The sequence below is a fragment of the Malania oleifera genome, chromosome 11 (assembly GCF_029873635.1).
Source record: "Malania oleifera isolate guangnan ecotype guangnan chromosome 11, ASM2987363v1, whole genome shotgun sequence".
In the NCBI taxonomy this organism is placed as follows: Eukaryota; Viridiplantae; Streptophyta; class Magnoliopsida; order Santalales; family Ximeniaceae; genus Malania; species Malania oleifera.
This window is the reverse complement of record NC_080427.1, coordinates 9433000-9450965: the sequence shown is the minus strand read 5'-3', so window position 1 is coordinate 9450965 and position 17966 is coordinate 9433000. Positions and strand designations below refer to the sequence as shown.

The following is a 17966-nucleotide window of genomic DNA, read 5'->3' as shown; positions in this document are numbered from 1 at the left end:
GAAATCTACAAGTGCTATTTATTTCTTCATCATCAAGTTTAACTTTGTTTCCAATATTCCTCCTATCTTTACTAAAATTACATTTCATATATTCTGTTTTATTTCTACTTATCCTAAAGCCTCTAGATTCTAAAACTTCTCTCCATAATTCTAACTCAGCCTCTACTCCGTCCCTAGTTTCGTCAATTAAAATAATATCATCTACAAACAACATACACCATAGAACCTCCTTTTGAATACTCTTAGTCAATTGGTCCATCACTAAAGCAAAAAGATAAGGACTCAAAGCAGATCCTTGGTGTACACCTATGGTGATTGGAAATTCTCTAGTTTCTTCATCTGTAGTCCTTACACTAGTCATTACTCCATCGTACATATTCTTAATGACATCGGTATACTTACTACATACACCCTTTTTTTCTAAAACCCACCATAGAACTTCCCTAGGTATCCTATCATATGCTTTCTCAAGGTCAATAATTATCATATGCAAGTCCCTCTTCTTTTCCCTAAACTTTTCCATTAATCTTCTTAAAAGATAAAATAGCTTTTGTGGTAGATCTCCCAGGCATAAAACCAAATTGATTTTCTGAGATCTTCGTTTCTAACCTTAATCTTTGTTCAACTATCCTTTCCCATAGTTTTATCATATGACTCATAAGTTTAATTCCACGATAGTTATTACAATTTTGATCATCTCCTTTATTTTTGTATATAGGTATTAAAGTGCTTTTCCTCTATTCATCTGACATTTTCTTAGTTTTTACAATTGTATAAAATAAATTAGTTAATCAAATAATTCCATTATCACCTAAGCACTTCCAAACTTCAATTGGGATGTTATCTGATCCCATAACTTTCCCATTTTTCATCTTTTTTAGTGCAAACTTGACTTCGTTAACTCTAATTTTGCGAATAAATCTTATATTTTTAGTCTTTTCCTTGTTTGACAATTCTAAGTTTAAGCTTTCTATTTGGTTTTCATTAAACAACTTACCAAAGTAACTTCGCCATCTTTCTTTAATGTCTTCGTCCTTAACCAAGACAATATCATCCTCACTTTTTATACATTTTACATTTCCTAAGTCCTTGCTCTTCCTTTCTCTAGCTCTAGCAGGTTTGAATATATCTCTTATCCCATCTTTTGTACCTAATCTATTATACAAACTATTAAATTATCTATATTTAGCTTCACTAACGACCTTTTTTGCATCTTTTCTTGCCTCCTTATATTTTTCAAAGTTATCTCTGTTTCTACAGTTTTGCCATGTTTTATATCAAATTCTTTTTGTCTTTATGATTTTTTGTACATCTTTATCCCACCACCAACTCTCTTTGCTATTCGAGAATCTTCCTCTTGATTCACCTAACATCTCTTTTGCTATCTTTTTAATAGAGTTAGCTAATCTATTCCAAAGATTATTTGTATCCATCCCATCCTCTATGGTCCAATCCCCATCTTTGATCCTTTTATCTTTAAATTTTATTATATTTTTTGCTTTTAAGTTCCACCATCTTGTTCACTTACACTGGTTTATTTTATCCTTTTTTGTCCATTACATATATCTAACACTAAGACTCTATCTATCTTTCTTTCTTTCTTTTTTTTTTAAATAAGAAAAAAATTAAGAGAAAAATTTCACTTTGCCTCTAAACTTCACATTTGAATTCTAAGTAAATTTCATTCTATTTCAAAAATTTCAATGCTAAAATTTCAAGATTTCAATAAATTTTGGATGATTCATTGAAATTTCAATGGAAATTATGCAAGATGGAAATTGATTGTGATTTCGATTTTGAGGGTGACAAAAAGCGGAAATTTTGATGGAAATTTCAACAATTTCATGGAGATTTAAGACCGTGGATAAAAGTAGAGTTCACGCTGCTGCCTACACCCCATTGCAATGGAACTCATTAAAAAAACCTTGTTATATCCTCTTGAACACCTCCCAACTACTCTAGAAAAAAAGCAATTGTAAAACCTTCAGGTACTGGAATTTTATTCTTTTCCATCTCAAACACCCTTCGCTTCCTCGATGTCAAAAAGGCCTCTCATCACGGAGCTGTATCCACCTCCTTCCCCACCCACCCACCGACCACCCAATGGGACAAATCTACCCATTCAAACTCCAACTTTTAATAAATCTTTTCCTACGTCTCCCATTTGCCACCTTATGAAACAACCCAGAATTAAAATCCCCCTTCCTAACCCAATTAATCCTCATTTTTTTATGCAAACTAGTATCCTCCCTCAAAATAGTCACCTCCAAATCTTTGCTAAGAAAATGGCCCTTCTATCCCTATCCTCTTCATCAAACAGTCCACACTCATCCAATCTTTCCAAACTTTCCATCTCAGCTAGAGTTTTAGTTTTTCGCTCTTGAATGTTACCAAAAACTGCTTTGTTCCACACTTTTAGATTGCTTTTCATTACCTTCCTATTTTTCATAAATTTGAAGCCTTCCTAGCCTTAAATAAAGCTTTCACTACAGCCTTCTTGATACACTCTAAAAGAAGGATGTATTGTTCACATGTTCTCAAATTTGAATGGGGTTTGGCCCCAGTAAACATGATTAGAAACTAAAAGCACTAGGCAATGATAAAAAATAGGCCTAACTAAAGCTTCCTGCACTACATCCAAAAAAGCATCTTCCCAAACATCACTAAACAAAAATGTGTCAATATGAGAAGAAGCCTGCCTATATCTTGAAGCCACCTAGGTGAAATGTGTATTGGTCAAGGGAATATCCCTTAACCCACTATCTTGAATGAAAAATCAAAATCCTTACTACTAGTCACCCTAAAACCCCCAGTTTATCCCTAGAATTCCTGATTACATTGAAATCTACCTTATTTCCCAATGAGGATTGTAAAGACCAAAAAGGATAGACTATTCAAAAAATGAAGTTCGACTAGAGGATTGAGTGGGACCATAAAGGATTGACAATCAAAAGGATCCTACTACACACTCTCCAAGCGAGGCAACCCTCATGTCCTAAATTGACCATCCAACACAGTTAAGGAAGGTAAAGATGCCTAATATTTAAACTAAACTAAAAAAGCACCACGACCCCTAACTTACGCCCTTGTGAAAATAAAATGTTAGAACTAACTCTAATAACTAACTCCTTTGCCAATCTCCGCTTACTCTATGCAAAAGGATCCTCATTTAGTTCCACCAATATCGTCTTACAATGGCTATTCCATTCCTACACATCCGCAAATCGAATGTAACATTAGTGTCAAAGGTGCGTTCGGTAAGCTAGGGTTGGCCTTCTTTCTTCTATTTTCTCCATAACTAGCTTTTGTACTAGCCAAAAAGTGTAAAATAAAATAATTTGGATTTGACTTGGGATAAAAGGGAAAATTTTCATAATTCCTTTTTTTTTTGTTTTTGATTGGGTAAAAAAGGGCAGGGCAACCAATATGGTGATGCTCCTAATCAAATTATGACTTCACCTAGCAACGCATATCAAGCTTCCTGGACCTCACCCAGGCGCACGTGGAGAGATGAACAAAAGATAAATAAGACCAATGCATGTAATAGAATAATTTTTTTTTTTTAACAACCAAACTACAGACATGAGGAACAAGAGTACAAAACTAGAATCCATGACCCCTTGGTTGCCATGGTTTTGATACGATGTTAGATTTACCACTTAACCAAAAAGCTTAAGTTGTTAGGTTGTGGGTCAAGAATGTATATCAACCCTTAAAACTCTGTGTGTGTGAGGAGGTACCCCAAATAGACAATCCTATCAATGGCCTTATGTGATTTGTTGGCTGCTGCAATGATTGTTTTGCTTCTTGGGCCATAGCTTGACCTTGATTCCACCAAAGGCATGGTTGTGTTGGACTTGGGGCTTATGAGCCATGATGAGATTCAAAAGCATACAATTGTTTACCAAAACACCCATGACATAGGTCATTACAACATACACATTTGTCCCTAGTGATAAATGGTTAATGGCTTCCTTAATGCCCTTAATAAGCTTAATAACTTTTGTGACATGGTTTTTTGTATTCTTAATTAAAGATTCCTTGTATAGGAAGATGCATTTGTGGCATTGTTCTCTTTCCTTATTAACTTTATGCTTGATAAGAAATTTATTATTGTATTTAATCCAAAAGTCTTTATTTGGTATTACCGGGGGGGGGGGGGGGGGGGGGGGGGTGGGGTGGGTGGTGTGGTCCTTGAAGGGAGAAGAACCTGTTTTGTACACCAGTAATTGTTGCTCTAGGAGGGTTGTAAGGTGTACTAGACAATCCTTAGGAGGCTCAAGTACGAGGGTTGGTAGGTGAAAGCATTCGATGGCTTGAGGGAATCCTTGAGCGGGAGGGTTTCCAATGTTTGAGGGGATTTTGTGTGTGTCAAGAGGCCCCGACTAAAGCATGATTGGGGGTGTTTATAAAGGAGAGGCTAACATGTTTGTGTTGTCATTTTCAATGAGATTGGGGTGTAATCGGTTTTATTTAGTTCGGTTTTGACCAAAACCAAAAACCGAACTGATATCATCGGTTTTCTAAATCTTCAAACTGACACTGAATGGACAATCAATAGTTCAACAAAAGTCTAAACCACGGTTAAACCATTTCAGTTCGGTTCCCTTTGATTTTTTTAAATAAAATTAATGGTTAACAAAAAACAAATTATTTTTAAACTTGAGCTAAGCAACTAAGCCGGCCCAAGGCCCAAGGCCCAAGGCAATAAAACCTAGACCCAGCCCATTCTCTGCACAGTATGTTTGGGCTCCAACTCATAACAATGGAGAATGTGAAGTTGGGAAGGTTTTTTATAGGAGTGGGGAGGACTCAGATTTCCTCATCTATACGATGTGGGACAAGCTACCCATTACCCACTGTCAATGCCAGCCCAGCCTTACAAATGGTTGTAGCCTGTTCCTAGTTGAGTGTCCCACATTGGAAAAAAGATAAACGGGGAGAGCCTTCTTGCTTTATAAATACTTAATCTATTTTCATTGTTTGTTTTAATGAAAAATTAATTAATGAAAAATAATTACAAATACATGAATTTAACATAAATATTAAAAGAAAACATGCATATATATAAGTTCGTTTTCTGGTTCTGTTTCACAATAAAACCGAAACCAAAACTGAAAACTGATTTTTATAAAATTCTAAACCGAAACTGAAACCAAAAACTGCATACTAGATCCAAAATGAAAAACGGTTCGGTTTCGGTCTGGTTTTTGGTATTGTACACCCCTACAATGAGAGAAATTGTTGGTCTAATGAAGTGGCATCAAGGTAAGAGAGAAGGCTTAAAAATTTGAGATTTTTTCTCAAACTTAGAGTCAATGAAGTTAAGTATGCATTAAAGAAGATGAACAATAGAGCTAAGAAAATGCTACATGAATGGGGGAAGGCACTTCAATACCGACATATAAAAATAAAAGAGATACCACAATTATAATGATTATTGTGGAATTAAACTTATGGATCATAAAATGGAACTTTGGCAAAGGATTATGGACCAAGTATTGAGAAGAAAATAGCAAAGGGTCCAAAAAATAGCGAAATCGCGCAACGCCATAAAGCGCCTCCATTCCTGCTCTTTCCAAAATCCCCAAAACCTTACAAGTAAGAAATCATCTACAATTTTGGTTGCATGGTGCTGGCCCAAGCTTAACCAAAAAAGTGAAAAGAGTGTTTCAAAGATTGCTAGATATTCGACAGATCTCTAACTTGTAACAGAGTGTGCGTGTTAATCTTGTTGAGAGTCCCATCTGAGATGAAATTCTGAATCTTAAAAGGAGTCTTAGACTGCCAAATGATGTGGTGAAAGAAAAAGGTGAATGAGTTTTTAAGGGGTGAAGGGAAAAATATTTGGAAGAGATCTGAGGAATCACTCTCCCTAACCTTCTCACCCCCCCCCCTCCCCGCCCCCAAAAAAACAAAGAAAAAAAAATTGAAAAGGACAAAAGGGATCTAGTGTTATAAACAAGGTGGTGAGCTCTCATCAATCTCTTTTTTCATTGGGATTCCTAAAAAGTGAAATCCCAACAAAGATAATTCCTCACAGAAGAAAAGAAAGAGTTGATGGGTGCATTTTGAACTATGAAGAGAAGCGGAGCTTGAACAAATGAGGCAGCATCAACTCCAATGTGCTCTCACCCACCCAAACATTCTCCCAAAACAGAAACTTGTTTCCATTACCCAAATTGAATTGGGTGAGAGGAATGAAAATTCTAGAATCTATATATATATATATATATAAATTTATTTGTTTATTTAGTAAAATTGAGACCTTCGAAGGCTCTCTCTCTCTCTTGATGTATGTGTGTTCTGTTGCAAAAATTCCGATACAGCTTCTCATCTTCTTTTGCACTGAATTTTCTTGGAGGATTTGGAATAAGCTTTTTGGTATTTCAAGAGAAAGATGGGTTTGCCCTTCTTCTGTGGGAGAATTGTTAGTTATATCTTTTGCAGGCTTTGGAAGTAGGAAGGAAAGGACAGTTCTATGGAAATGTGGGTTACTTGCTGTTTTATGGGGGTTATGATTGGAGCGTAATGCATGAATATTCACTGGAAAGAAATTTAAGTGAGCACTGGTTTGCGATAAAACTCAGTATCTGGCTTCATTGTGGCACATTGGTTTGGGATTTTTTAGGGGAATTTGTTTCCAGGAGTTATAAAGAGATTGGAGGAACCTATTGGCTTGTTGATCTTTTCTTTTTTGTTATTTATAAGCTGTTTTTTTTCCCCTGGATTGTTCCAGGCTTTTTTCGGGAGATGTCTCATTCTCCCTCGTGTAAATTCTTTTCCTATTAATGATTTTTTTTTCTATAAAAAAATTAAAAGGATTAATAAAAAAGTAGGAAAAAGAAGAGATACTTGCACATGATTTTTATCCTAGAGAATGCTTATGATAGGGTACTTTGGAAGTTCTATGGTGGGTTCTAAATAAAGGGAGTTTGTAGTGGGAATATAGATGCCATTGAGGATATATACGATGGGATAATGACTAGTTTTAGAACTTCTTGTTGAAGAATAGGTATGCATAAAGATTTTGGTTTGAGATTTTTTTTGTTTTGTTTTGTTTTGTTTTGTTTTTTTTTGTTTTTTGTTTCCTTTAGTGATGGATGGTTCCAAGGTGTATGCTATTTGTACAAGGGAAGGGGTAGACTTAGAATAACATGGACTGAGGTAGTAAGGTTTTGGTTGCACTACCATCGCCCTAGACTATGCAGGATGGTGGGAGAGGATTCATGAAGCTGACCCCATCTAGTGGGACTTAAGAATTGGTTGCTTGAGAAGCCTAGGAAGAGGCTAAGGGGTCAGGACTCCCCTTAATGGATCCCAATTCGAGCTCATCAAACCAATACTATCCACCACAGCCTAAGATATTGCAATGGTAATTGTTAACAATCAATTCGTAATTGTTATTTGAAAAAATCATAATTGTGTGCATGCAAGTTCAGTGTGGGCCAAAATCATTAGGGTAAAACAGTAATTTCATGCATTTACTGGTAATGGTGGGAGTGAGGGAAGCTACTTATGGCTCTCCCTACTTTGCCATTGGAAACATTGGAAGATTAGCTTGGTTCCTACTTGCTGTTGTACAATTGATTTATTGTTTGACAGAGCTGTCATAATTTGAGGAATTCATCCAACACTTATCTATCCTGTTTTATTATTTAATGCTGTGTGGTTATTGAGCATTGACAGAATCATTTGATGGTCAAAACTTCCTCTAGTTAAAGAAGATGGAGGTTTTCTCATCAAATATCATAAATATCTATCAATGTATTCTGAAGTCGATTTGCTTCTGGATGTGCAGATAACTTCTGCTGTTTCACAATCTGTGACTCCTGTCGATTCAAAGGGAAACCAGTGTTATCTTGTCTCTATGAGGTCCTTTCAATACATGTACACACAGATGCACACACGTCCAGTTATTATTATGTAGTCATTTATAATGAAAAAAAAACTCTACTAGTATTTGCTTGTTTTTAACATCTGAATGAGATTTATGTCTGTTCTGTATTCAGCATAGCCGAGATATTTCCTCCAGTTAGTTTAAACTTTGAGGGTGGTGCATCCATGGTTCTAAAACCAGAAGAGTATCTTACACATCTGGGTTTTGTTGTGAGTTAACTTGCCTTTCATATCAAATTCTTATATTCCATCAACTCTCAACATCACTTCACAGATCTCAGAATTGTTATAAACTAGAAACAATTATGAAGTCTAGAGTAGCTAAGCAAGAATATTTGTTACAGGATGGTGCTCCAATGTGGTGCATTGGATTTCAAAAAGCTCAGGATCAGGGAATAACAATTCTTGGAGGTCAGGCACTATACTATTGTCTTTGTTTAATAGGCAATAGTTGCTTTAAACTTGGAGATAGAAGTAATTTGCTCCAATCCCCTGTCTTACCAAGCTGTACCAGCCGCATTCTTGGGTGTCTAAACTTTTTATGGAATTTTAAGGATAATAATATATACATGCATGTAGGCTTCTATAGTGACATGATGGTTTTGAAGGGGGATTGCAGCAAGTTGTTCTTCATGAATTATGCAGCTAGTTTCCTTTCTTTATCAATTCAATTGTATTTCTTGTCTGGAGCAAATTTGAAATGCTCTGCCTGCCTATCTGGGATTCTGTATGCTTTTCCTCAGTTTGTGTATAGATCTTCATTCAATGTTTTCTTATACTTGTGTACATTTGTTGCTATGCATCTGATGTATGAATTTAGAACACTAGATACAGGTCTTTTATGCATGGGTTCACTTGAGTTTTCATTTTAATTTTAATTGAAATTAGCAATTAAAATTTCACCTAATGCTGAGCTTACTATTGTTACTTATTTGAAAATCTTGCATTGATGGAGTTTAGGTTAGGGCAAGCTGAAGAATATATTACAAATTTTCTTGTAAAGATTTGAAAATTTTTATCTAGCAATATGATCCTTAAAAAAATTCTCATTTTTACTTTTTAGCATTTGCTTCTTATGAAGTTAATCTTGACCATATTTGGTATCCTTGATGTTGGTCTGGGTATTGCACCCAAGAGAGGGTGAATGAGCGTTCAAAAAATTTTATACTACGTGGAATTGAAAAATGAATACAAAGTGCAGAAGCAAAATAATCACCCGAATAATTAATAAATTGCATAGGCACAAGAACACCATAGTAATTCAGTCTGACCTATGTTCATTCCCTTAGTAACCTTCTCAGGAATTTGCACTATATCATAAACTTACAGTAAGTCGTGACGCACATGAACAAACTTGTGAAATCACACAGGTACACAAGCTAGAAGAATCTATTAGAAATTTTCTTGTTAAGATTTGAAAGTTCTTATCCAGCAATATAATCCTCAAAAACTTTCTTGTTTTTTCTTTTTAGTATTTGCTTCTGATGCAGTTCATCTTGACCATATTTGGCATCTTATGTGTTGTTCCAGGTATTGCATCCAAGAGGGGGTGAATTGGGTGTTCAAAAAATTATATACAATGAGGAATTAAAAAATGAATACTAAGTGCAGAATTAAAATAAAATCACCCGAATAATTAATCAATTACATAGGCATGAGAACACCATAGTAATTCATTCCGACTTATGTTCATTCCCTAAGTAATCTTCTTGGGTACTTTCACTATATCATAAACTTACAACAAATCGTGGTGCACATGAACAAACCTGTCAAATCACACGGGTACACAAGCCAAAATCCAGCCACAAAGCCACTTCAACTTTCGAGTAAATGACCCGAATGGGGGCTATCACAATTCACGGTCTCTCACGTCTTAACAAGCCAAAAAGAAATTGGAAAAGCTGTACATTGATCTCTTTATCCAATCCTACGACAAGATCCAGGAAAGAATAATATTATAAAGATTAAAACATGTCTCAGGCTTGTTACTTAGTTAATCCAAAAGATGTATTCTAGAAGAACTCAGTTAGTTAGTAAAAGTGTAATGCTTTCAAACCTATTGAGAAAAAATACAATAAGCTAATAAAGAAGAATCTTCACACTAATAGATACTCTTTGCATCTAATATTATGTCTAATGATGGTTCAGGCATTCTTTTGTGGATGGATTTCTCAGTTTGTAGGCTTGTGTGTTCTTTCTTTATTTCACCGTACACTTTAAAAAGAATTTTCATCATTTATATAGATGAGATTCCAGATTCCACAGCTATTTTGCTCGCAAATCACCCTACAATGTCAAAGATTATAGGCACATCAAAATTTCAAGATCAATTAGCAATAAATGCTATCATTCCAATAAGGTTGCAAATTAGCAAATGTGAACATTAGGTGAGTGAGCTGAGAGTGTGTGAGGTATTTGAATTTTGAGTAAAAATTGTAAATCAAAATGATTTACAAGATCATGCCTTAATAGGTGTGAATAAACTATCTTTCCAAAATCTTATGAGTTTTCAAATACTTTTACAAAGAGCATGTAAGATATTATCTTTGATTCAAAATTGTGATGAAGGGTCTAAAGCTCAAATTCAAATTTCGGTCAACTAGAATAATTTTACAAGATATATTCTAAGTAGTAATCTAATCAGCCCATAAGATAACTAAATATCAAGATGTGCTGGATTTTAGAGAATAAATGAAGAAAATTTGAATATTATGATTTGCAAGAAAATATTTGAGTAATTACAAACGTGGAATGGAGCTAAGAACAAATAATCCATGGGAGTATAAGATAGTCCTGCAATTGGGGAGTTGTAAGACACATAATAGAATATTCAATAGTAAGTTCATAATAGTATGTAAATATGCTGCTATGCATAAGGTTTTGAACAAATCGCCCTATGATGAATATGACTAGTCATCTAATGTTAACAGTATGAAAAGTCGACTCTTACAATTGTTAATTGATAATCTGATGATATATGAATTAAGTTTTTGGAGGACATCAAAACAAAGTGAAATGAAATATGTTGAAATTAAATGGCCAAGAACCCATTAACTTAGATTTCAACAATCTACTCCTTTTTGAGATGACAAAACGTTCTACAAACTTTTTAGGAAAGAGTTAACAAATTGAAAAGCTCCCTTAAGTTTATACCATCAATAAAAAGTATTCTCTTGTTTCATGAGATGATACCTGAGATGCAATTAATCGGACTTCTCGAAAGATACTGCAGTAAGGCAGTACATACAGCCAGCAATAAAACATTATATACAATCAAACATTATAACCACAGTACAAACTACTACATATATCATGAAATTTCACAACCAGCCTAAACCAATGTCACAACATTATAAACAGCATCACAACCAACCAACTAAAGAGCAGCATCAAATAACTTGACAAGCAACCTCTCCCCACTTTTGTCATCACTCATCATGCAAAAGTATAGGAGGGAGGTACCAAAAAAGTGTGATAAAAGTAAACACAAAGTTGTATAATACAAAAAAAAAAAAAAAAAAGTGTTCAAAAGCTGCGTCAAAAGTTAACACAAAGTTGTTTACTACAAAAAAAAAAAAAAAAGTGTTCAAAAGCTGAATGATAAACTCTTGCTGCTGCATGATCCTCAAACTATTTCTTTGGATGTTTGTAAGCTTGGACTCAACACTTTTGAGTCTAGTGGAAAATAAATCTTGCATCTTATCAAGAGCAAAGATTCAGTCTTTTTGATTGTTCGATATATGTGAAGACATGGGGTTGGATAGCCAAAGAGGAATAAGGATGAGCCTGGATTAGAAGGATTGGAAGTGGGAGGTATAGAGGGAAAAGAAGCAGAAGGCTCCCACTGAGTGAGTTCATCTTTCTTTTTTTGTCCACCCTTTTCAGTCTGGATGAATCTCATTTGCTAGGGAATAAGCATCATATGTGTAGGATTTTAGGGTTGGAAAGGAGTCCTCATCAGATTGGTCAACACTGGCTGTTACAAATGAGGAAGAAAGAATGCAGTTGTAGGGAGCTCTTGGTTATGCCAATCATGTGAGATAAAATGAAGTATGGAATACTGTTCAATCGAAATTGGTGGAGAGATATAACAAACAACAGATCAGTGAGCATGGTCATTGATCCTCTTGGGTTTTGCATGGGAATCATCAAAGCCTTTTTTTTTTCTCTCCCTCTCTCTCTTGGGTGCACTTAAAGCATTTAGGGAAGTAATTTCAGCACCACTTTTTAGGGAGGGGCTAGAATGAGAACCAGTAGCCATCAAATTTGCATAAAAGAGCTTAACTAGATTACAGTATGTTGGGCTAAAAATGCAGGTTTGCTCAGCCTTGGTGATAAAAAACAGACTTAAGAATAAATCCCTTGGATTCAAAGAAACTAAAATCTACATTTGGAGAATGCAAGACCTCTCTGTGAGAAAATTGAGTATTGAAATGGTGCCTTGCAGAATCACTAGAAAATAAAGCAGAAGTGGACAGAGAACCTGAAGGGTGGGGTTTGAGAGCAGCAGGGTTCTGTTCATCAGATGGCTCTAGAGTCGTGTGATTCTCGTCTAGTGTACTGAGACTCTGTTCTTTGAAGTTTGATGCTCGATTTCCTGAGGTTGCCTTTGAGGTTTCTTCATGTATGTTGTAGGCGGGTCACTGTCTTTTGGATGAGTTGTTGGTCACCTTATGGCCTCAATCCCTACGATTTTTTGCTTGTCTCTGCAGAACTTTGGATCCATCTCCTGGGAACCAGAGAAACAGAGAAGATGCGAGTGTCTCAAGAACTGAAGCTGGATCGATGCCACAATGAGGTTAGTTTAAGGTTAAGGTTTCGTGAGACAAAGAAGGAGACACGGACATCAAGGGTAGGAGGAGAGGAGAAATATACACAAAGGGAAAACAAAAAGTTGAGGGCACGCGGCAAAAAACAGGTGCAAGGTGAAAAAGCAAGGATCAAACCTACAAATGCAAAAACTGTAGTTATAATGTTATATATATTTAAAAAAAATTCTTATTCAGAGTTGTAAATGTTGGTCTGGTTATTGGTACCCAAGAGGGGGATGAATTGGGTGTAAAAATTTCTCTATAATTAAATCAAAACAATTATTAAGGAAATGTGAAGTGTAGAAGCAAAAAAATAATCACTCAAGCGATACCACAATTACAAGACCAAGACTTATAGTTTGGTCAACCTGACCTACGTCCACTAAGTAATCTATTCTTGATTTTCAGTATACTAAAATGTTATTACAACAAATAATGCGAATTACATAAATACAAACTTCGTCCAGAATCAGCGTTTGGCTGCAAGCCAACAAATACCTTTTTGTGCACAATCCAATCAGGCTATCCTAGCCACCTATGGCTTAAGCAAGTCAAGTACAAATCAGACAACAATGTCCACGGATCATTTGATCCAATCGTTCTATTAGATGTAAGAAATAACAATAATATAAATATCAATAAATATAAATTTCGGGCTTACTTACTAAGTAAAACCAAAAGATGAGCTCTTAGATGAGCTTGGTAGACTAGTGAGAGTAATATACTTTCAGCTATGAAGAGAGAAGATAATATTAAAGCCCAAATATCTTCTTAATAACACACAAGTTGCATACTTCTTAAGCACGAAAGGCCTCTAAAAAAGAACAATCTAATAGAAACTCAGCATTTAAGATGTTTCCTAACAAAAATTTCAACTGCTCTTTGCTGTGTTGTTCATTCTTGTCTTTGTTTCTTCTTATGTAAGACAATTCCAAGGTCAAAGATTTAAGTATAATTTTGAGAATCAATTAACATCTGAAATAAATTGAACAAGATTGCCATTTAAGCATAGCTCAAGTTTGAAATATTGTGGCAAAGGACAATCTTAAATCAAAGAGATCTAAAAAGATGCCATATTCAAATTTAAAAATCAGCCAAAGTACAGAAAATTCTTAATCGGCTAGTCGTAAATAGCCCTTAAGAAATATATGTGAGATATTTTCCAAAAATCAAATTTATTTCAAGATCTTGTTGAATTTAGAAAATGTTCAAATGTTAAGTTAATCTTGCAAGCTGAAATTTGAGTAATTAATAAAGTTTACACTTGGAATTGAAATAAAAATCAAATATTCAGTGTAAGATATTTATGCAGTAGATGAGTCATAAGATAAGTTTATATAGAAAATATTTGGTACTTATAGCCCTGCATGAGATAACTCATCTTACTGAATCTAAATCATGTTACTGCAACTACACAACATGCAAATTTGACAAAAGATAGTCCAAGATACATATCTATGCTGTCTTGGAAATCATAAAAACTCAAGCTAAATGAAATATATTAAAATTAAATAAGCATACATAATTAACATTTCAACATATTTCAAAAGTAAGCAACATTCAGGTCCGGATTTTATTTTGAGATAAAAATTTAGAAAATCAAATTTAACTGAATAATGATTTTTCATTCCCAAAATTAAGAGTATTAAAAACAATTTATTTTGGGAAATTTAGAAAAATGATTTTTGAAAATGTAGAGCATGCTTACCAATGTTTAGGGGAATTTCAGGAATTTCTAATTTTCTTCACAATATAGAAATCATCTCAATCATCCACATCGTGAGAGAAATTTTTATATATTAGAAGGAAACAACACTTTATCATACCAAGTTCACCTCCTAATGTATTAAAACTTTTCTTGAAGAGGTTTTGGAAAAATAACAGCAAGTTTGTTTTTTGGTATGCATATAGTCAAGTATATTAGCCACATGTTAACACAAAAAGTAATATCTAATTTCAATGTGTTTAGTGCATGAGTTATTGCTAGGTTTTTAGACAAGCAAATAACACTTTTATTATCACATAAAATAGGAGTAAAATTTCAAACTATTATATGCAACTGATTTATTATACAATACTATTTGGGCTTAACAACTGCCCGCAACCACAAATTCTGCTTTGTGTACAGGGCAATAGAATTTTGCTTTCTACTAATCCAAGAGATTAAATATAGTCCAAGAAATTGACAAGTACCACTGGTACTCTTTTTGTCTAATTTGCAGCCTATGGAGTTGCTGTTGGAATAATAAAAAATATTAAATTGTGTAGATTTAGGATGTGATGTTCCCAGTAAATATCTAAAAATTCTGGCTACAATTATATGATGGGATTCAAATGAAAGCGGGCACATAAACAGATACTATACTGAATATCAAGTTTTTTGGCATATGAAAGTATCGTTTTTACACTTTTAAATTTGTAATTGAAGAAAATAATTGAGTTCTCCTATGAGGCTCATCTCAAATTCTGCTTGCATAAGCAAAGAAAAGTTTTTACACGACAGTTTGTTAGTAGAGTCCAATATAATATCTTCGATGTAAATTTGAACTAGGATATCTTTAGTAGAGCCAAATTCTTCCACTTTTTTGGACTTTTGGGTTCAAACCAGCATTTTGGTTTCATGACGTTGCCTTGATTATTGGGTAATAGGGTTTCTTTATGAAGGCAGATAGAGAAACTTGTCTTCACATATGCATAAGATTGTGAATTGTCTCTTCTTGAACTTTCAAATAGTATTTGCATTCTGGATGTGGATAAATATGAAAGACTGTCATGCTCCCCTTGTGCTTATTGTTCCTGAAAGTGTATAATTCAAGGATATGAAGGTTCCATTGCCTCACCTCATGCCTTCACATTTGAGAAGGCCTTGATTTACCAACTCATTGTTTCTTCTGTTTGCAGATCTTGTTCTAAAAGATAAGATTTTTGTTTATGATCTAGCTCGTCAACGAATTGGATGGGCCAACTATGACTGTAAGTTGAATCTACAAATGTGGCTTCTGCTTTTTCATGGATAGACTGGCATCTATTACATCTTAGTTACTTGAATTTCTCTTGTTAAGGTTCGTCGTCTGTAAATGTCTCTGTAACATCTGGCAAGGATGAATTTATCAATGCTGGGCAGCTGAGTGTGAGCAGCTCATCAAGAAATATGCACCATGAGTGGATACCAAAGAACACCGAGGCTTTTCTCATTCACAATCTAGTCTTCATTGGATTCCTTATTTTCATAACCTAGATATCAGATTGAAATCCCATTCTTTGCTTAAAATGCCTTGGCTTCACTAGTTTTTATTTATAGTGATTGGCAAGGCATTATGACTTTATTTGGCTTTTCAGAGGTGGCCGTTCCTCATCCTATCCAATTATTCTCACCCAGTTCAGCTTTCTCCTTTAAGAGGGCCCTCCATGTTAAAATCCTTGTTAGTGTTGTAAATTATCCTCCTACCGCGTGTTTTGCTGTGGGTTGTAGAATTACAATTTGGTCCTCAGGAGTGGGAAAAACCCTTGTAGTTCATGCTTTCAAGTTAGCAACGACGTAGAAATGGTGTATTCTTCCCCGCCTTCAGGTCAATCCTCGTGAGATCTGTTCCAATATGTTCGCTCTTGTGCTTCCTTTCTTTTTGTTAGGACTTTGGGGGAAGGATTGTAGGTTGCAATCGCAAGTTTCTTTTCTTGCACGAGGATAACTTGTGAAGAACACCGTCCAATTGTTTCTGTTCCTGGAACTGGTTTTGATGCATATGAGCATGCTGCGATACTGTTTTGGAACTGTTGTGGAGCAGAAACATTTTTGTTTCTCACAGAAAAACTGCAGATTCCTGGCACTGGGTTTAGGAGCTACGAGGTCTTTTGCGGTTGACTCGGGCAGAAGCTGCAAGCTGCTGGGCCACTGGCAAGCATCTACTTATTTTAGCTTTAGCATTTACTCTGTTGTATGAACTGTTTATACAATATAAATATGTATGCACTCTTATTCATTATAAAAATTTAGAACATCCTCTAGGTAAGTGGGGCTGAGTTTTGAAAACCATGGAGAGTGAAATGAACTCTTGCATTTTAATTCAGCCCCTCACATCCATCTGATTGGTCCTCACATTGGAGGATTTTAAATGAAGCTTTGTGATAAAAAAGGCATGCAGGCATGAACTTTTGCTTTGTTTGGCTACTAGAATTTTGTATTCTGGCTACTAGAATTTTGTATTCTTAGGAATGGATTGGTTACAATAGAATTTGATAGCAATATACTAATAATAAAAAATAAATAGTTATTTTGTGAAATAATTGTGATCTTAAAGATTTGTTTAGTTTCTGCATCTCATGTTGGCTGGAAAAAGAAAAGCAAAGGAATGGAAGTCCTTAAAAAATCATATCAAATTGTAAAACTAAATTGAAAAATTGGTCAATTATTTTTTGGTTTGTTTTTAGTCTGGAGTTTTATTTTTTCCGTTAATGGTTTAGTTTGGGTTCAATTCATTTAATAAACACAGTTAATCAAATAGAATTAATATATTATAAATATCTACAAGTACATAATGTATGATATTGGATAATTTAAATTAAAAATTGTGTGTTGTCCTAAATGGAGAATGATTTTTTAAAAAAAAAAATGTCACATGAAAAATTTTTGTCGTCTTAAACACGTAATAGGATAGGGATAGAGATTCTCATGGCAAAATTCTGAGAACAATTATTTCTTTTCGGTTTTATGTTATGAACGTAATATTTTTTTAAATTGTCATTTTTTTCATGATAAAAATAAGTATTCATTTTCAAGGTATCAAATTCTTATAATACTACTGAGATTGTTTTTTCATTTTTTGTATTTTTATATTAAAATATTAAATAATAATTGGGTGGAAACTTTATTTTTCATTTTCATGCGTGGGGCCATCCAACCAGTTTTGCATGGTGATAAAATGTGATACCGATTCACAATAATTTACATATTGGTAATTTAAATTTTTTTTCAATATTAGTGGATTAAATTGAATCAAATTGCAAAATTAAATCAAATTGAAAAATTAGGTAATTGTTTTTTTGATTCAATTTTGACTTGAAATATTTAATTTTTTCATTTATCAGGCAATTCAGGTCATTCAATAATCAAATTAACCGAACTGAACTAATATACTATAAATATACATAAAATATATATTATATGTAATATTATATAACAATTTAATATTTTAAATTTTAAAAGCATGCATTAACTAGTTCTCTCTCTCTCTCTCTCTTCATTTGAATAAATATATT

General features: G+C 34.2%; 1 protein-coding gene across 1 annotated transcript in view; it reads left to right on the top strand.

Annotated features, from left to right (window-relative positions):
• LOC131168543 (aspartic proteinase 36-like) overlaps window positions 1–16878 on the top strand; it is a 42957-nt gene extending 26079 nt beyond the window's left edge. The window contains exons 6-10 of the mRNA XM_058128049.1: window positions 7802–7875; window positions 8013–8109; window positions 8244–8310; window positions 15612–15683; window positions 15773–16878. Of these exons, the coding sequence (XP_057984032.1) occupies window positions 7802–7875; window positions 8013–8109; window positions 8244–8310; window positions 15612–15683; window positions 15773–15948 (486 nt within the window). The 3' untranslated portion in view covers window positions 15949–16878. The remainder of the gene's footprint in view (window positions 1–7801; window positions 7876–8012; window positions 8110–8243; window positions 8311–15611; window positions 15684–15772) is intronic.
• Window positions 16879–17966: the final 1088 nt, after the last annotated feature.